Raw genomic sequence first — 21,354 nt, 5'->3', positions numbered from 1 at the left:
CTAATGATTCTCTGTATTTCCTCAGAGTTTGTTGTTATGTCCCCCTTTTCATTTATGTTTTTGTTAGTTTGGATAAGGCTGTATCTATTTTATTGATTTTCTTGAGGAACCAACACCATGAAGTGGTTAAACTCTCCCACGTTCACAACTGAAGTTAGGTTCCAGTTCTCTGGGAAGGGCTAACAGGTGCCTTTTCCAACAAAGGGCCATTTATCTCCAAGGCCCTCACATTCAGGGTCAAGGGGGAGAACAAACATAGAGAGCTTAGCTCAACCTCACAGTAGCTCAAGGACAAACCCAGCAGCCCCCTTCTGAATCATGTCCAAGCTTGTGCAGATGTGTCCAAAATGATAGGACTGGCCTCCAGTACATCTGCCAGGACTCTGTGGGCTCTGGATCCAGTCTGTGCAATTATAAAGCCAAAATCTACTTCTGAAGTTATAGGCCTTGATATGGAGCTAAAGAGAGCAAGCAGGTACAATCTGTGGTTCCTAGATCCTGCCTGCCTTCTGGTAAAGCTGAAGACTAATTTCAAAGTAATAGAATGGGATATGAGTCCCAGGGTGGGGGTGCGCTCTAGGGCATTGGACAGGCTTAAAGGGGTTAAGCTGGTCGTGAGCAGTGTAATCCCTAGGGTCCCTAGGATTACTCTGGCCTCTGATAAAGCTGCCAGGGCTGTGAACCCTAGTGTAAAGTCCATGGTAGGGAGTACTTTGAGAGTATATTTTTGTTTTCTTTCTGATAATTTCTATCACATAAAAACATACATGCTTATCATTTGTTCAAACACATCATTTGAGAAAGCCAAGGCTAAACAGTTTTCAACAAAATGATTTTCCATTGATGAGTGCTTCCTTTTCCAATAGCTTTCTATGTGAATAATTCTGTTATGGACATAAGAGACAAATATCTATGTTTTTCCTTGGATTTAGAATCAGAAGAGGGATTGACAAATTTTTAAAATGTTCTTGAGGAATACCAACTATATTATTCTTAATTGAGATGCAGATTGACTTCTCTCAAACTATTCTCCCACATTGGTACTTCTATCTATCTATCTATCTATCTATCTATCTATCTATCTATCTATCTATCTATCTATTTATATCTATCTATCTATCTATCTATCTATCTATCTATCTATCTATCATCTATCTATCTATCTATCTATATTTATCTATCTATCTATCTATCATCTATCTATCTATCTATCTATCTATCTATCTATCTATCTAGTTTTCCTTCCTTCCTCCCTTCCTTCCTTCCTTCCTTCCTTCCTTCCTTCCTTCCTTCCTTCCTTCCTTCCTTCCTTCCTCAAGACAGGGTTTCTCTGTGTAGTTTTGGTTCCTGTCCTGGATCTCGCTCTGTAGACCCGGTTGGCCTTGAACTCACAAAGATCCACCTGGTTCTGCCTCCCAAGTGGTAGTATTAAAGGCCTGTGACACCACAGCCTGGCTCTACTAGTTTTTTTTTTTTTAATAAAAGATGCTCTGAGGGAATGTAGTATCATTATTGCTAGACTTGGTTGTGATTTTCATTTTGCAGATGATTTGGGATATTGGGTTCTTTTAAAAGTACTTAGGTATAAAAAGGATGTGATTTTATATATATGAATGTGATATATATCCAATATATAGACATATGGACAATTTTTTGATTTTTTGAAAATTATTTTTACTATCCAGGTAGAAGAAGAAGAAACTCTTGCTACATATAAAATCATAAACAACATGGAAGGACAGTATTCTATGTGAAAACAACAAAACACTGAAAGGAAAATACAAATTGATTTGACTTATACATACAACCCAAAACCGTTGAACTCATTGAACCCAAAGGTAGAATAATGCTTTCAGATGACTGGGGAAGGAAGTTGGGAAGCTGTTGTTGAAAGAGTGATACTACAGTGATGAGACAGGCAAACTGTCAGTATATAAGGTACATGTTCACGATGATAGAAATAGAAATTAATCTGATTAGAAGTATTATGCAATCATGACATTTTTAGGCCTTGAATATATATAATCTTTATTTGTATATTAGTATCTCTTCTCCATTTTATTTGCATTCATTGATTGTACAAAGTAACGGGTTTTGTTATGACATTTTACTTATGCAAATATATTTTGGTCATCTTCAATTCCCTATTATTATATCCTATTCCCTTACAACCTGCTCCTCCCCTTTCTCTACCAATGAGTTCTTCTATTTTCATGTGTTATCTCTGTTGCTTACTTTTTCTCTTTGAATATTGTTGTTATATGCACACACACACACACACACATATAAATAAAACCTGCTAAGTCCGTTTACTGTTGCACACATGTATGCTTTTAGGATTGACCACATTGCAATGCCTAACTGCTTAGGGCTTAATCCCTGAAAGGGACTGATTTTCTCACTCTAAGCAGGGTTATTGATTGCATAAAGCTCTTTATCCAGGGGTGGTGCCTTGTGAGATTTTTACCATCCATATTGGTATGGTAACTGATATTTTCATTGTTCAGATCTTGTTTAGACTTTCATATTTCTGAGACATGGTGTAGCTTTCCTGTCCTATAAAGAATACATAGTCTCACAGGAGCAGAAAGACTGTAATAGCTATGATTATCCTTTAGAAGCTACTTCTCAAGAGCTGAGCAGAATACAACACATTGCATTTTAACTGTATTTACAAACTGGTATTAATTCAATGCAGTTGTGAAGTAGATGAATCAACTTATGATTAGTTGTTATTTATATTTTGACTAGTTGTGATTTTCTGTAATGGTTTATGTCTTTTGCCATGAGAATTTTGTTTGATCAGGGATGATAACCATACTTATAGATATAAGGACAAATATTTAGCATGCACTTCATACTAGCAATTTATACTAGTAAGTTGATGGTAGAAGTTTCTCCTCTAAGATCTTTGACTTGCTAGCTCTAGGTAGCTGGCTAAGTTTCCAGTATTAAGTATCATTTCCTTCCTGTAGAGTGGGCCTTAAATCCAATTAGAAAGCTGTTTGCCACCAAGGTATGTGCGCCACTATCACACAATTAGTGATACCTTGTGATGCTGGCCATTGCTGTAATTCACAGGCATCACATCTGGGTAGGAATATTGGTTGTTTTCTTCCTTTGGCAGCTTACACAGCACCTTCTTGTGACTATGGCAGCTAGTCCCCTGGGGCAGGTATTAAGGTTAGATCTAGTTCAGATCTGCTGAGTCCTGTGTACAAAGTGCATGATGTCTGTAGCAAAAGGGAATTAGCTTTAACCTCTAGGAGGCAACCAAGGCAACATCAATTTCCTGTTTTGTAGTGGAAGTTTCTTGAACTGCATGGACTAAGAACTGGAAATGATGTTTTTGTGCTAGGTACTGGGTTTTTGTTAGATAATCTATCTCTGTGTGTGCATTGTCATCCCAAATCTCTTCATTTGGAGCGAGGAACCACTTTCAGGCTGCTTTCATTTCTTAGCTATTTTAAATTTATCAGCAGTGAACACGGATATGGAAGTACCCTTTATAAAAATATATTCCTGACATTTGTGAGTTCTCAGCATTATCTTAAGATCATGTTGGAATGGTGAAAAGAACTGAGTAGAGGGATGTGTTCAGGTATTTCAGAAGTCCACACTCTATGCAGCACACTGGGCGTGGAAGGAAGGGAGGCTGCATAGTAATTTGATTTTAAACCTAATATTATATTATAATATATGAATGTTATAAACATTTTCTAAATGGAAAACAAAATGAACACTTTGGGGATTTTATTTGTAAAATTCACCATGGGGAAATGCTCTACTCTTAGGAAGCTTCCCTTATCCCAATTGGTTATCCAATACCAAATGCTCAGCCCTGAGGTCATATACACACAGACAATGTTATATGGACTGAGCTGGTGGTATTTACATGTATAGGAATATATATATATACACACACATATATGTATATTATATATATATATATATATATATATATATATATATAATATATTTAGTACATATATATGTGTGTGTGTGTGTGTGTGTGTGTGTAAAACAACAATGTAAAAGAGGACATTGTTTTGGGAGAGATAAAAGATGTGCATGGGATGTACTGGAGGGAATGGAAGGCATGATAGGCATGATGTTATTATAATTTAAATATATATATATATATATAATGCACCATACTCCTTTATTTCTATGGTGAACTAATATTTTTCATATGTCTAACAAGTTCTGGTTGTCTTGATGGATTCATATGATTGCTGGGTGAATCATAATCATTGTAGATATTTAAGAAAAAAGAAAATAACCTGAATAAGTAGTTGGTGTCCTGGATATAGTGCATTGTGTAACACATTGAGGAAAAATGATCCAATAAGATGTGTTGAGGATATGTGTTTCAGATGTCTACAATTACAGGAATCATATATAAATAGCTAGATATAAGTCTCTCCAATCCTGACCACTCTATAATATTTTCAATTTTAAACCATAGAAACAATTAGCTAAAGGATATGTAGCATGAAATTCTCCAAGAATTAATAAAAATATATTAAAAACAACCAGCTAAAATATTTAAAAATATTTAGCCCTGAAGTTAATATTTAATGTAGATTTTTTTGTTGAACATTAATTTCACATAAAATTAATAGCAATATAAGATATATAAAAATCTGTAATGATACAATAAAAATTAACTGGATTTTTTCTAGTAGTTAACTAGGTATAGAACTTGATTCACCATGTGTGGGAAGCCAGATCTTACCTTTTAAAGAGTTCCTGTGAGGAAGAGAGAGAGATGAGCAACTTTTAGAAAGAGAAGAAGAGAAAGACAGGATAGCTTTGGGAGGACCTGGATCAAAACCCAAAGGTCCCTTTGGCCTCTTCAAAAGGGCATTTTATAACAATGCCAAGGGGTGGGGCAAAAGACCTCCCCCTTGTTGGACCAAAGCACACCACACAGCCAATTGTAGACCCTTCCAGATACCTGGTAACCATACTTGTGGCCAAATTATCCTCTTATGCAGCCCTGCTGGGTAAAGCAAGCTCAGATTCTTGGACCCTGAGTATGTTCTCACAAAGAAACCTCTGTAGGTCTCTAAAACCAAAAGCAGCTATTAATTAATCATATGTAATTAAACAATGGGAATTCTTAAGGAGTGTTTTTTCAGTTTGAGCACCATTTAGTTAGTTATAACTGTTTCAGATCAGACTGCACCAATAGTTGATAACAAGAAACAAGTAATTTATGATTTTATTAGAAAGTAATTTCTATGATTTCTAATTAGGTAATAGTTTCATAACATATATAACATTTGCTTATTCATTTAAAAGTTTTAAAATTTATTTTTATTTATTTGATTTAAAATTTAATTGCATTTATTTCTCATTTTGTGTACCCGTGTTGGGTACACACTTGCCAGGAAGAGCATATAGAAGTCAGAGGACTACTATGGCTAGTCATGTTTGAACTTGAACTGTGGATACTGGGATTGAACTTAAGTCATCAGACTTGGTGGCAAGAACTTTCACTTTAAGCCATTTTGCCAATCCTACTTTCTTTTTAGATGGTTTGATTACAATCCACACCACTCTAGTTTTTGAGATAATTGTTGCTGGTTTATGACAGCCCTGAGGAGTGGGGAATATAATTTGTGAGGATTTTTTTCAAACTTTTGTTCAACCTAAATATTTTGACTTGATTTTTTTTGAAGGCTTTGCAATCTAAACTTAAGGAAGATGGGAAATCAACCAGCAAATGTTTCAGAATAAAGGACTTGATTATTAATCCCATGATGCGTAAAATAGTGCTTTGTTATTCCGGTGTAATGTAAGTAGTTTGCCCTTTTCTCCTCCAACTCACTGTCAACTGCTTCAGCATCATGCTAATCCTTTAGAGGAACATCTGGGGTAAACAAACATCTCTCCCTTTATTCAAGGCACTAGAAAGAAAATACAAATCTGTGTAGGGAAGAATAAAAAGAATTTATATGGGTCATGTTTTTGTTTTTGTTTTTTGTTTTTTGTTTTGAAATGCCTCATGGGATGGTTGCAACTTACAGGGACTGAAGAAATGTAAACATGAGATTAAAAAGGCTATTTAGACCCAAACTAAGTTTCACTAAATAATGAGGAAGACAAAACAGGTTTTCAATTAAATTGGTCAATTTTATTCATACTGCAATGCAGTAAACTTAAATGCATAACATTGGAATCAAATCCACACAAATGTTTTTTCAAGTTTTGCTCAAGGCTAAGCAGCATGCATTTTGGACCTTCCTTGACCTTCAGTTGTTCCAAATATATATCTCGGCAGTGCATTGGGAAATTACATAAAAACAGTGGAAGGGACAGATCATTGCAGGTAATAATGCATTTCCACAAGAAAATCCAAGTTAAAATTTACAGCTTTTTTTTTTCTAGTGAATTTACTTCTAGTCCAAATTCAGGATAAGAAAAATGACTTCAGGAGAAATTATCTGACTTTCCTGAACATACACATACTACATGATAAACTTTTACAATGAGTCAAGAGCTGCAAGAGGAAGATTTGGAGCCCAGGCTTTTCTGTATAGAAAATGATCACAAAAACATCTCATTCTTCTCACCATGGTATTTGGTAAACTGAAGTACAGGCATCAGAAGAGCTCTTCAGAGACCTGGTTCTTTAGTATGTGTATGTAGTAAATACATTAAATAATGTGTGGATATGATATCATATATAGTAAAAACAGAAATGGGATGTAAGAAAATTCAAAGATACATGAAATGTACCATCACTTTATACTTTTAAAATGAAGAAATTACCATCTCTCAAACAGTAGGAAAATAAAGTGACAATCTTATTTTTCAAGTGTCTGCCTTTACCATCTTGCAAAAAATACATATTAAATGAATACACTGCTACATAGATTTTTAAATTATCTTTATTCCTTCAGTTCTGAGTTAACACTCATGGCTCTATTTATTTTTCATTTATTTATCTAAAATAAAAGATGAGTCAGGAGTTTAGAGTATTTGTTACCCTTCCAGAGGACCAGCTCCTAGCACCAACATGGCAGCTAACAACTTTCTGCAATTCCAGTTTTAGAGGATCCCTCTTGTGACCTCTGCACACAGAAATACATGAAGGAAAAACACCCATATACACAAGATAATGTTGTTTAAGTCAATAACAATTAGTGTAATATGCAATGAAACAAGAGAAATCTATGTCTTCAACCTTATATGTAAAATGAATGTAGAAAAATAATCTTTGAAGCAACTTATAATCATAAAATTATATTATTTAAAACATAAATTTGAAGTGATATGTTAAGTAGAGCAGTACCTAGATCAATTGCTCATATATATTAGCTTGTTCTGCTCATTATAATGGTATATATTATATATAATTATTATATATAGTAATTATAATGGATATAATATATATAGAGTCATAATTTCAAATTAAAAATTACCACAATTTTTAAGTTTTCAGAAGATTTAGTTCATGATGTGTTATTTTTTAATTATAACAAAATTATAAGGCAGTCTAATGTTTTATAAAGATTTTTAAACTCCAAACAAATATGATTTTCAAGAAATTATGCATCTTTTAGGAACATATTTATCTACTTTCTCTTTGGATCACAACAAAGTTCAGATGTAAAGTCTATCAGAGCAGTGGTCCAAGTTCAAAGAGTTTTTAACATAAATTTACTTAGATAAACTACTCAATTTATTAATAATTTTATCATTATCTTATTTTCATATTTTTTCCAAGTAATTTCTGTGACATTATAAAACTCTATTTCACCCCATACTTGTAATATTTGGCTTTAGTTGCATCTTTGAAGGAAATAAGGATCCTAAATGCGCGCATGTGCGCATACACACACACACACACACACACACACCCCATAATAAAATGTTTTGATGCCTTAGTTCATTGATGCCTCTCTGTGTGCTTTCTTCCAGATTTGCAGAAGTGTTCAGCACGTTTGGCATCTTGTTGGATATTCGAAATTTGGGAAACAATATCTTCCTGAACCAGATTCTCCTAGGAGTGGTAGACACACCCATCAAATTACTCACATATTTTATAATGAGAAATGTTAGCCGTCGTCCTTCAATTGCTTTCTCACTCCTTACAGTTGGGAGTTGTACTACCATCACGATATTTCTACCTGAAGGTGAGACTTTCTCAGTGTTTAGAATCTTATTATTAATGCATATCCATGTATCCATAGATTTTCAAATAGTAAATGCAACTTACACTGTATGGCCTAGAAGAGCACCAGACTATATTTCTTTAAAAATGTATGTTATATGATTATACATGTTTGCACACATCTGCACATGTGCATGCAACGTGTGAATGTACTGTTATGTGAATGTGCATATTGCACCTTGGAGGTCAGACTCATTGGATAACCTAGAAATGGAGTTACAGGAAGTTCATCATAAGCTGTGTGATATGGGTGCTGAGAAAGAAGTCTAGTCCTCTGCAATAGCAGTAGCTTCTCCTAACTGCTGAGCTGTCTTTCCAGATCCCAATTTATTTCTTCTAAAGGAGCTTTCATGTCCTAATATTTATTTATTTTATTTACTTATTTGTATGAAACCAGTGAAAGGGATACAATCATTACAAGTGATATTTCCACAGGACAATCAAAGTTAAAATTTATAGCTTTCTCCAATGAGATTTATTTCTAGCCAAATTTCAGAATAAGAAAAAGTGAGTCCAGAAGAAGTCATAGATATGGGCTGCATGGTGAACTCTTGTACTGGATTAAGAATAGCAAGAGGGGGCTGAAGCTCATAAGTTTCTATCTGGAAAATGGCATGCCCTATAGTTTATATGCAGAGGTCAAAGAATAACCTGCAGTAGTTGGTTCTTTCCTTCTACTGCAAGGGCTTTAGGGACCAAAATCAGATCCTAAGGCTTGATGGCACCTTTACCAGCTTAGCTATCTCACTAGCCCTACACTCTACTTTTACATCTGGACATTTTAAAGGCTATGAATTCCTTAATAAGAAGAATCCCAACTTCATGGCTTCCTTTCAACTTGGGATCTGTACATCAGATTTTATTAGGGACTAATTATGTGTTATCAATTATGAAAAAAAAAAGTCATGTCTGGGAGGCCTGTGTAAGCAATATGTGCTTGGCATGAGGATATCATGCAGAAAGGACAGTAACTACAAACAGGTAGTTTGGAGGATCTCTCTAGTGCCATTCAATGTTGAACCCATAAAGCCAAATAGGTATTATTTGGTGAAGAACTGCACCAAAAAGTTGCACTAGAAGTGGAAGGAGGACATGTGGTGTCATTGTAAATAATGTAAATAACGAGGAGGTGAGAGATAAGGAGGTACTTGCTTATAGAGTATTTCATTCTCTTGATCTAGTAAGTAGTCTATTGCAACTTTTCACTAATAGAAAATGCAGGCTTCTAATTGGGAACCATTGGTATGACTGTATTTCATAGTATTTATTTAAATCATGTAAGGCTGAAACAATGAACAATGATTAGTCTACACTGGAGATGGGATCAGGTGAATGAAAGTTTCCTTAGAAAGAAAAGAGGGTGTGTGATGTCCATTAGCTCTTTGTGTGTGTGTGTGTGTGTGTGTGTGTGTGTGTGTGTGTGTGTGTGTGTGTGTGGTGGTTGTTACTGGTACCTGAAAGGAAGTAACTAAGAGGTTTATTTTTTTTTCACTGATGAAGATAGTGACCACCATGCTGAGGAAGGTATGATGGCCAGTGGCTCCATGAAATTGTGAATGTGTGGCTGAAACTTTATCTTCTACCGTCTTGGTGTAATAAGAAACCTAGAGGGGACTGGAAGCAGGACTGGTCTGTTAATCTCAAATCTCCGATGATGCACTTCCTCCAGTGTGGGAGACCAGCTCCCATTTTCCCCTGGAGTACTCTTGAGGATTGAGGGATAAAAGATTGAGGTAGAAATATAGAGGCAGAAGGCTAGAGGGGAGAGAAACAGAAACACAGGACAGCCTCAGGAGGGCCTGGATCATTATCCATCAGCCCCTTCTGCTTCTTAATTTTTTATTTGCCCATAATGTTTATTTACACCCAAATTTCCCAGCATCATTAGTATCTTAATTGCCTCCTGACAGGCATCACCTGTGTCTCGATTTCCCATAGCAAATAATCCCCACCTGACAGGCAAGTTGTTCACATGTTTCTCATTCCTAGGAGGTGACCTAACAAAGCATGTGGGAAAAAATAGCATTTTTATCTGAAAAAACAGAGCTATTGGGACAGTGCAATACTGGTATGTCTTTTATAGACTACATTTCCCAAACTGCCATTCTCTATATCTTCACAATGTTATGAACCATGTTATAGATTATATTTCCCAAGCTACCTTTCTCTATATCATCACTACATTTCCCAAGCTACTTTTCAAACTACAATTCCAAGGTTGCCTTTCTGATTCTTGAAGAAAACTCAGCTGCAGCCAATGGTGACTGTAACTCTCCTGGTTTCATTCACATGGTCAAAATTAAGTTTCTGCTCCTTTATCATATGATGTTTTTAAGTCAGTATTAAGATTTTCACTTGACACCATCCTGTAGTTAGAATTTTTCTGCCTGGCCCAGTCAGGACAAATCTCTCTCACCCGCCAGGCCCATAGATGCTCAGAACCAACCAAGTAAACACACAGAAACTTACATTGTTTAGAAACTGTATGGCCAAGGCAGGCTTCTTGTCATCTACTTCTTCTATCTTAAATTAACCCATTTCTCTTGATCTATACTTTGCCACATGGCTTGTGGATTACCAGTACCTTACATCTTGTCATGGCGGCAGCTGGCAGTGTCTTTCTCCCTCCAGCCTTCCACCTCCCAGAATTCTCTTTTCTCTTGTCCCGCCTATACTCCCTGCCTGGCCACTGGCCAATCAGAACTTTATTTACACAGAGCGATATCCACAGCACCATCCCTGGGACAAATGCTGCCTGTCTGTGTGCACTCAGATGCTTGTTGCCAGAAGTGAAAATTTCTTGATGTTTTATACCCCTCCTTACCAGGTCAGTGAAAGAAAATAAAAGTACTTGAAATAAAGGCCTTTTCACTCTTTTCACTCGAGACATTCCCTCCCAGATAGATTATTGTCTTGTCCTGGCTTGTCTCCTCCCCAAGATACAGAGTTTCTGATGCCATTGCACGGATCAGGCTCTGCTAACTGTATTTTCCATGATAACAGCCCCTCCCAGGTTCCCACACCATCTCTGCTGTGGTTCATAGGCATAAGCTCTGGCTGCAGTGACTCTGGATGCTGTTTTTCTAATTCTGGCTTGAAGGAGAGAAAGGAGTAGCAGAGAGGATTCGCCCTGTTCCAAGAGGTTTTTTTTTTTTTTTCCCTAGAACAATTACAGGTGATTTTCTTATTCTGATAGATTTTCCAGGTGAATTTAATTTTTGCCCTGACAGAAAGAAAACAATCTGAGAAGGAAAGGTATGAAAAGCTTTTAGGAATTTTTGTTTGTTTGCTTTTTTAAGACAGAGTTTCTCTGTGTAGTTTTGGTGCCTGTTTCTGGATCTTGCTTTGTAGACCAGGCTGACCTCAAACGCACAGAGATCCACCTGGGTCTGCCTCCTCAGTGCTGGGATTAAAGGTGTGCATAACAGACACCCAGCAAGCTTTTAGTTTTTTAGAGAGAGAGATTGCTAAATTTTCCTCCAGACTTCTGTTCTCTAAACTTTGGCTTCATGGCCCAAAGGAAGCTGATTTTGACTATATGACGTTTTTCATACAGTGGCAGAGTCAGCGGAGTGAAATGTTTTATTTCACCCATGGCTATCTCAGGGAAAACTCTTTCCTCTGCCACTCAGGACTTAAATCTAAGCTGTCCGCAGGCCAAAAGCTTTCATAGGAGTCTTATTCTGCTCATTTTTCTCATCTTTGATAGACTTTGCTCTGATTCTTCCCCAGGAGTTTACATTCATAATCCCACAGTTGGAAAAAATCAAGGACATAGTTTCTCTGTCTTGTTGCGTATCTTATCCTAAGTTTTTTCTTACACTATATTTATATATTCTACCTTATATATTTTTTCTTATCCTAAGTGTTTTCTACACTATAATCCTACATTCTTCCTTATACATTTTTCCTTAATTTTTACAGGTAGAAATTAAGACAGAGAGAAAAAAAAAGAAACCTAGATAGAGAGAAATATATCCTGCAGCCTTACACTTCAACTTCAGCATTCCACTGCCTAACTTTCACTCCCAAGAATAAAATACTGTCGCCTTTTAATTAATTATTGGGTATGTCCCCTTATACCCATGATGCCCCCTCACACTCCTTTTGCTAAGTCACTGTCTCTGTTCCTGATGCCATTTGTGGGGACCTGTTACCAGTTTTATATGACAAGGAACCCTTGAGGAGTGAGGGATAAGAGATTAAAGTAGAAACATAGAGGTAGAAGGATAGAGGGGAGAGAAACAGATAGAAACACAGGACAGCCTCAGGGGGGCCTGGATTGTTATCCACCAGCCCCTTCTGTCTCTTCTAAAGGGCTATTTATAGGAATACCAAGGGATGGAGCAAAGACCTCCCCCTATCTCAGCCAAGTGCAGACCCTTCCAATCACCTGGTAACCATGCACATGGTTAAGCAATCCTCTAATGCAGGCATGCTGGGCAAAGCAAGCCCAGATCTCACTAGGAAACCTTTGTGGGCCTTCACACTCCAGGCATACTCCACCACTTAAAGGTTCCAAATCCTCACTGACAGTACCATTAGGTGCAGAACAAGTGTTCAAACACATGAGCCTGTTAGGAAACATTTCACATTTAAGCTATAACTGTATGCATTAAATAAATATTCTAGAAACCAATTCTAAAACTTGGGAATTCGCTGATGCAAAGATTTTTCTTGTTTTAATGTAACTATCTAGAGAGATTACATTTTAAAAGGGCAAAAGGTGAATCTTATAACAAACAATAAGTTAAGGTTTACACGTTTTGTATCTGTCAACTATTTTAGTATTTGTTTAGCATGCAAAATGCATAAGATAAGGAAGAAATTGTTTCTCATGCTCAAGACAGGGGGCCAAAGTATATATTTGTTCTCTGAGCATACCACATTTAAACTTATAATTTAATCCCAGAGACAACGTGTCATTTCTCCCTTGCCTGCTAAGTGTATGGATGAAAATCTGTCAACTATCCTTCATAACAGATCAAACTTCCTCCCAGTAGTCATTTCCCAAATAGGCTTTACATTTTCATATATACTTGCACAGATTTCAGGGACTTGACCTGACTGGAGTGGCAAGGGAATGGAAAAGAACAGAAAAACTGAGAGAGGGGTGAGGGAAGGGAGGGAAGGAGTATGAGAGAGAGAGAGAGAGAGAGAGAGAGAGAGAGAGAGAGAGAGAGAGAGAGAGAGCTGGGATCAAATAGACTGGGCTCTTTGATGGGGAAACTCCAGGTCCTGGAAGCTCACTGTGTTTATTGCATACATTTGAACACAGTAGGGTGAGTGCATGCAGCTAGACAAGAAGGTGGGGTTATCACATACAAATAAACAAGGAGGCATAATTATTATATACAGCTGAACAAGGAGGTAGGTTTAGCTAACCTCAATAGTAGCACCCTCTATAGGGGAGAGTCTTCAGATTATACATGTCTTTGGGGGTGGGTGGGTGGGAAGCAATGGTGAATATTTTCTGCATACACTGTCAACATTTTCACATGGACTAGAGGCAGCCTTTGCTATCCCTGAGAGTCTCACTCTCCAAAGAAGGTAGGCATTGCTATTTTGTCATGAGTCTCTCTCCTTGAAATGGCCTGCTCATTTCCACAGGACATACTCACTCAGGACTTATTCACTCAGAACAATCATTTCTAAGTATTCTATTTTTTGTTTCTATTGATGTCTTTGTCCATTTTTTACCCAAGTCATTTGAATTGTTCTTATGCAGTTTTAGGAGTTCTTTAATATTGTAGAGCTTAATACTGTCAGGTATGTGTTTGTTTCTATTGTATAGATTACATTTTCACTCTGTTGGATTTCACACACATTGTTTCATATCTTTGGGGAAGAGTTCATATTTCAGTATTGAATGTGATGTTGGCAGTGAATTTTCATATATGTCCTTAATTATGTTGAGACAAGCTCATTTTATAAATGCTATTTCAATTTTTTTAAAAAAAGGTATTTTTTTTGCTAATTTGTTTGTTTTGCTATATTCAGGTTTGTTTTTATTTTATTAATTTTTTTCTGTCTTTATTTAGATGTCTATTTTGTTTCTAATGAGAGAGAAAAGAAAGAGTTTTGATTTGGGTGGATGGGGAGGTAGAGAGGCTCTAGGAGAAGTTAAGGCAGGGGAAATCATAATCAGAATATACTTTCAATAAAAAAGCAGTGCTTGATTCCACATAACATCCTAGTGTTTAATGTTTTAGAAAGAAGTTGTAATTTTTTAAACTAGAGATCAACAAATATTGGTAAAAATAATCATTTTCTTCTATTAATGTTGTTTGCAGAGATGCATGTCCTACACCTTATTTTTTTTCCTTTTGGTAAAAGGATCTTTTGCAACTTTCACCTGCATAAGCATTGCCTACACTCAGGAACTCACACCAACAGTACTCAGGTAAGAAAAGAAACTGCAAAGTTTCACCCTGAATACTCCTGGAAGCGTCAAGAAAATTTAAATGAGTGAAATAGGGGACACTTTAGAAGGCATTGCCAGGATGTATTCTACTTTAGAGGAGATCCTATGAGGCCCACAATGGACTGGACCCTCCCCCATCAATCACTAATTAAGAAAATATCTAACAGGCTGGTCTACAGCCCACTCTTAATGGTCTGCTGAGAAGAACATGTATTTTATTTCTGTGGGCTAGGACATTCTATAGATAATTGTTAGGTCTACATGATTTATAGTGTGGTTTAGCGCTAAAGTGTACGCTGATGTTTAGTTTCGATTACCTGTTTCTTAGGGTGACTATTGCTGTGATGATACACCATGGCCAAAGCAACTTGGGGAAGGAAGGGTTTATTCAGCTTATGCTTCCACATCACAGTTCATCATCAAAGAAATACAGTACCAGAACTTTAACAGGGCTGCAACCTAGAGGGTGGAGCTGATGCAGAGGCCATGGAGGGGTGTTGCTTACTGACTTGCTTCACATGGATTGCTCAGAGTGCTTTCTTATAGAACCCAGGACCACCATGCCAGGAATGGCACCACCCATAATGGACATCTTAATTAAACTCAACACTTCATAAGCTAACATAAAACTTAAAAAAATAGAAAGTATCCTCCAACAATATTCAGAGATGAAAGGTTAGCATTTACATAGTAGTTGATAGAATAATTTAGTAGGTAAAAATATTCTGTCATGTTTTCCCGAGTCCCTCTACATCATGATCCCTTGAGAACTCTGACCATATACAAATTTCAGCACAGAGACTACTATTGTCTTCTTACTATATCTCTTCAGGATTACAATAACAACCCAGTTTAGCCTATTACTTTGCATCTCTGGAGGCTCAAGTACCACTTGTGTACAAAGTTTGAAAAGGTGCCATCTTGAAATGTTTACATGTACAAAACCAAAATGCTGCATATTAAGGAACAGATGATGTACAGCACCATGACAAGTCCTATCACAGTCTTAAATATGCATGTGTATCTCAGGAGATTAGAGCTTCATGATCAGGACTGCCTTTCCTTTGCAAAACTGAGACTCCATGTGTGTTTGCCAAGCACAGCCCTCATTTCAGAAATCTTTGCTGATGCATTTTCCATTAGCATAGAAGGACTTTTTAAGCTTTCTATTTTCAGTAGAGAATCTTGAACATTTTTACTATCTAAACCATTTCATGTATAATGAAACCATATCAGACAATGTGACAAAGCAAACGTGTTTTGGAAAAGTTACTGAAAATTATGCTTGTTGATTTATTATTTATATTTCTTTGTGGTGGCCCCTTTTTCTTCTCCTCCCTCTTCTCTTCCTTCTCCCTTTTCTTGAAAATAGATTCTTTTCCCACATAGTATATCCTGGTTATGAGTCGACCTCCCTCTATCCCTCCCACTCCTTCCCTGCTCTACCTCCCTTCCCATCTTAATTCACTACATTTCTGTCTCTCTTTAGGAAAGAACAGGTTTCTAAGAGATAATAATAATACATAACAAAATAAAATAGAATGAGGTTTAAAAACAACAACATCCAGTATTATCAAATCAAAGTTGAACAAGACAAACACAGAGATGGCAAAGAGCCCAAGAGAAAGCATAACAATCAGAGATCCACTCTTTCACACACTCAGGAATCCCATAAAAACACTAACCTGGTAGCCATAATATATACACAGAGTACCTGGAGCAAGCCTGTGCAGGCTATGTGCATGGTGATTCAGTCTTTGTTAGTTCATGTGAGCTTTGCTCGTGCTGATTTAGAAGACTTTGTTCTCCTGGTGTCTTCTATGCCCCGCGGGCTCTTACATTCTTTCAGCTTCTTCTGAGCTCGGAGGGGAGGGATTTGGCAAAGACATTCCATTTATGGCTTAGTGTTCCAAGGTTTCTTTGTTTCTCTCTGTGTAATGTCTGGCTGTGAGTCTGTATTTGGTTCCATCTGCTGTAGGAAGGAATTTCTCTGATAATGGCTGAAGAAGGTGCTGATCCATGAGTTTAGCAGAGTATCATTAGGAGTCATTTTATCACTACTTGCTTTTTTTTAAGATCAGTAGTATTTTATTTTACCCTAGGTCTTTGGGCTATATAGTCTCTGGTTCTTGTTATAGGGTATGGGTTCCATCTCATGGTGTGAGTCTTACATCAAATCGCACATTGTTTAGTTACTCTCACAAGCTTTGTGACACTATTGCCTTAGCATATCTTGCAGACAGGAAATCATTGAAGATCAAAACTTTTGTGGATGAGTTGATGTTTATGTTTATCTTTTGGTATTGTGTAGACTACTTTCCTGTATCAAAGATACTAGGAAGAAGGTTTGAAGGCTCTATGTAGGCACTAGCTTGACCTCTCCATGTTTAATGAGTTGTCTGGGTATTGTCCTCGGCAATGGAGCTTTGCTTTCAGTTTATGGAGAGCATCCTAGTGCCTGGGCAGAAGTCTAATTGTTTGAGGATTCTCATCTAACCCTTTTGGGAACTCAGATAGATGTAACCCAATTTTCCACTGATGCTGCACCATTTTAATTAATCAGTGAAAATTTCCTATTACTCTTATCCAATATTACACACTCTCTGAAGACAAAACTCTCCATTATCAACTGTCACTCTTGATTTTGAACCACACAAATAAAAAAAAAAGAACTTTCTTAATAAGTCTATATTTATATAACTTTCAGGGATTCCATCCTCTTAGAACAGAAGGACATATCATGCTTTTGTTTGTTTGCAGAGGATTTAATAAAGTTCTTAGTGGGATACAGGGCATTTAACAGCAAGACATGATTGGTAGACAACCTTGAATTTACCTAATAAAAGCTAACATTTTAGAAAGATATTTTATTGAGGTATGAATAGACAACCATCATACTTTGTGTATAGGTAGTTTGCTTATTGGTTAAGTATGCATCCTTAAAGCTTTCCCATTATATTAGCCATCAATAATACAGGCACTCCATTTATCCATTATTACTCATAGGTTCTTCATATTCTTTGTATTAGAATGTTATTATTGTTTGTGGGAAATAACTTAACACACAACTGAAAATGAACTTTCTTGGCAAATTTTGTCATCAATATGCAATTCTTATGTGTAGTCTCAATGCTCTATACTACATCTGCAAAAAATTATCATTAATAATTGAAAAATAATTCTCTGAAGCTATCCCCTCCCCAGTACCCATTCTTTAGCTATGTACTGACACACATATGATCCCAAGTGAGCTAATGGTTTTTGTTTGTTTGTTTGTTTGTTTGTTTGTTTTGCCAGAGCTGAGGATCAAAGCCAGGGCTTTGTGCTTGCTAGGCAAGCCCTCTACCACTGAGCTAAATCCCCAACCCCCCAAGTGAGCTAATGGTATTTTATGGCTTCTTTAATTTTTTTAGTAATTAACTTTTTAACACTTGTAATTTAATGCCCATAAAATATGCCCACTTGGACAAATAGGTTTTTTTTTGGTTTTGGTTTTGGGTTTTTTTTTTTTTTTCTTGTGGAAACCAAATGAGAAAATACATGTAAAATGGCAACTTCATGTAATTGTTTGAAGAAATGAGATGTGAACTTGAATTATTTACTAGATTAAATTTTTAAGATACTTCCTTTATTCTTTAGATTCAATTTTTTTTTGCAACATATCATCTTATAAATTCTATAGGAAAGTGCCATCAGTAAGTATTGATCCTCTAATTTTTAAACTAATATGCTAAAATTTTCGATGGAAGTCCATATACCAGGTCAAGATTTACCTGAAAAGAAAAGAAGGAAGAAAGTAAGGTCAGGTCTCCAAACTCAAGTGTAAATAGACTTAAGAATTTCTTTTGAAGTGTAAATAAAGAGGAAAAATAAATATCAGATACTACACACTAAAATATTATTCTTGCTTATTTTAAATTTAATTCATCTCATATTATCAAGTAACACTGATACAGTATCTGTTTTGTCCATTTTAAAGATGAGAAAACTTAAAATCACAATAGGCTGTATACTCTGTGGACAACAGAAACTTTAAACACCTCATACCACATCCACGAAAAGCAGCAATCTGTGTCCATATGGGACTCTAGAAGGCATTGGAGTATATATGATATATCATATAATCATAATAGCACTGAATTATGGGAAAATCCACATTGGCCATGGGTGATTTTGCATATCTGTACTGAAAATGATACAATTGAGACCAAACTTATAGATTCAGGTTTTCATTTCTGGTCTACTTTTTAAGGTCAATTGTAACTAGTGTTTATTACACTGTTTCCTGAATAGGAACATTAGTAGCTGCACTAGTACTTGTTACTAGAAAGTATTTTGTACACCTTCCTATGATTCTCTGTGGGATCATACCCATAGTGGCATCAATCAACATCTACTTTCTATCAGAGACTTTCAATCTTCCACTTTCTGACACTATCAAGGATTATATATATATTTGTATTTAAATATCAAATCCCCTAGCATCCTGATATAAGTTTGCCATTGAAAAAAGTGTTTATTTGTCTATAATTTCATATAATCTGTGACTTGGAATACATAATTTCTATATTGCATGATAGAAAATTGAATAGGTTTTTTATATCTGTATATCATTTATCTATTCAGATATATATATATATATATATTACATAAAATCAGAAGTATATATATGAAAAATACACAGAAAGTGTTAGAAAAAACTTGATATGGAGCCCAAGTCATTTGAAACCAAATATTGTTTTATTTCTGCTTTTCCTAGTGGTCTTTAATGTTATATATTAAGCATTATCACTATAGTTGCATAATCAAATTTAAATCTTCCCAAGTACCTGTGACATAGCAGTAACCAATAAAGTAATAGCTATGTTATTTATACTTAAATTTAAATGATTTCTTTTATAATTTTTAGACCCTTAAAACTTTTAACACAATGTTTTGATGGTGGTGGTCATAGATATGAGACTATGCATGTAATATTTATGAGAAGATTTTGATGAAATAATCTATCTTTTCCTGAAACATCAATCATTGACGTGGTAAACAGCAATGGATATAATAAACATTTTGTTAACTGTTTCCTATTTCATCAGCATGGAAAATTACAAACCCTTTTAGAAGAATTTCATTTGTATTTTCCCACGTAATTAGTACTGACACCTCCTAAGGTCTGTAGTGCTTTTATGATTAATATATCGATGAAACATGAGATAGTTTAAGTAAATTATTCAAAGGTTTCATAACCAGATAATATTTAAGTTTGCATTTAATTGAATTAGACTTTGATACCTTTTTGGGGACACAAATGAAGATGCAACAAAACGCTTAAGTTATTGAGATAAAACACATTGACTAATGTGTTTAGCCATGTAGGTGAAGAACAGGCTTGTCTTAGATTTCCAGATTACAGTCCATGATTGAGGGAGGTCAAGAAACCTGAAGCAGAGATTAGGAAAGATTACTGTTTACTGGGTTGCTCTTGGGCTTATATTCAGCTATATTTCTTACACAGGCTAGGAGCCCCTCCCTGGCCAGGAAATGATGCTGCCCAGAGTGGGCTGGCCTTTCCTACAACAACCAATGACCCCCCACCCCCTGCAAAGACATGTCTGATCTGATCTGGGTAATTCCTCAGCTGAGACTCCATTCTCAGGTGACTGTTGGCTGTGTCAAATTAAAATTTAAAGCTAACCATTACAGTATTCACATACATATTTACTTGGTATCAGTAAGATATTGCTTTCTTAAAACAAAGCATACTATATATACCACCTTAACTGTCATCTCCACATGACGAACTTGTTGCCATCTCATCATTGTATACCCAAGTCCCAGCTGCTGACATAATTAATGACTGACATAGATCTACTGACATGCCAGATGTCCACTATGCTCTTTTGATCTTCAGACTATAGTTTTCAGATCAAGATGAAATGAGTATTTCATGTTTCATACATCTTCTTTCATAAAGTGGGAATTATTCAGGGAAAGTAATACTTTTCCGATATGCTAAAATGAGTATAGAATAAAGGTGTAAAGATTTTGATATTTTTATTAAAAACTCTGTTTTTTAGTAACTGTGTTAGTTGTGTGAGTTACAAGAGAACTTAGAGTTTCACTTGGCCATCTTTAAAATGGTCATGTTAATTAAAGACTATTTCTTTAAGAATATGTTGGGAAGTCTGAATGAATATTTGAGAGATGTGTAGCTTGTGTAGTACAAATAATCTCTACTTCTGTATTTTTACCATTTCTGTTTCTTTTATTCCTGGAACAGATTGATGAATAAAAGCATTAATGAAAAAGAAGGGCAAGATTTCTTGGAAACTACAGGATGCTAAAGAAGCCAAAATCCATAGGGTTTCCACAAATACAAATCCTCTTTGTCCTGTTCTGTACCCTAGAGACTTCACCCATTGAAGGACATTCACAAATACACTTATTAAATGAACCTATTGCAAAAGCAAATCTTCACAACATAGATGAAAATTTATTTATAAACCAGGAGTACAGGTTCCTTTCATGAAATAATTAAAACAAATCTGTGCAATAAATACTTTTTCATAGTATTAAATAGAACAGGTTATTTTAAACTTAAGAACAAACTATCCAAGAAACCAATTGATTCTCATTCTGTGCTTGTCTTGAAATGTGTATATTTTGATTTAAAAATATTGATGAGAATAGCATAGGAAATTTAGAGACTTTGTTGAACAACATGATAATCATTTAGAGGATGAATTCACTA

At 35.8% G+C, this 21,354-nt stretch overlaps 1 protein-coding gene across 1 annotated transcript; it reads left to right on the top strand.

The window, feature by feature from the left end:
- Positions 1–347: 347 nt before the first annotated feature.
- LOC118597098 (solute carrier family 22 member 22-like) lies at positions 348–20,947 on the top strand. Its single transcript, XM_036208366.1, is given in 7 exon segments — positions 348–701; positions 5,688–5,803; positions 7,933–8,147; positions 14,479–14,501; positions 14,503–14,588; positions 18,862–19,064; positions 20,877–20,947. Coding segments are annotated over 7 exon segments (1,068 nt in total).
- Positions 20,948–21,354: the final 407 nt, after the last annotated feature.

This window comes from Onychomys torridus, chromosome 16 (genome assembly GCF_903995425.1).
Source record: "Onychomys torridus chromosome 16, mOncTor1.1, whole genome shotgun sequence".
Taxonomy (NCBI): domain Eukaryota; kingdom Metazoa; phylum Chordata; class Mammalia; order Rodentia; family Cricetidae; genus Onychomys; species Onychomys torridus.
The sequence above is the reverse complement of the archived record's forward strand: the minus strand, read 5'-3'. Positions and strand labels throughout refer to the sequence as shown.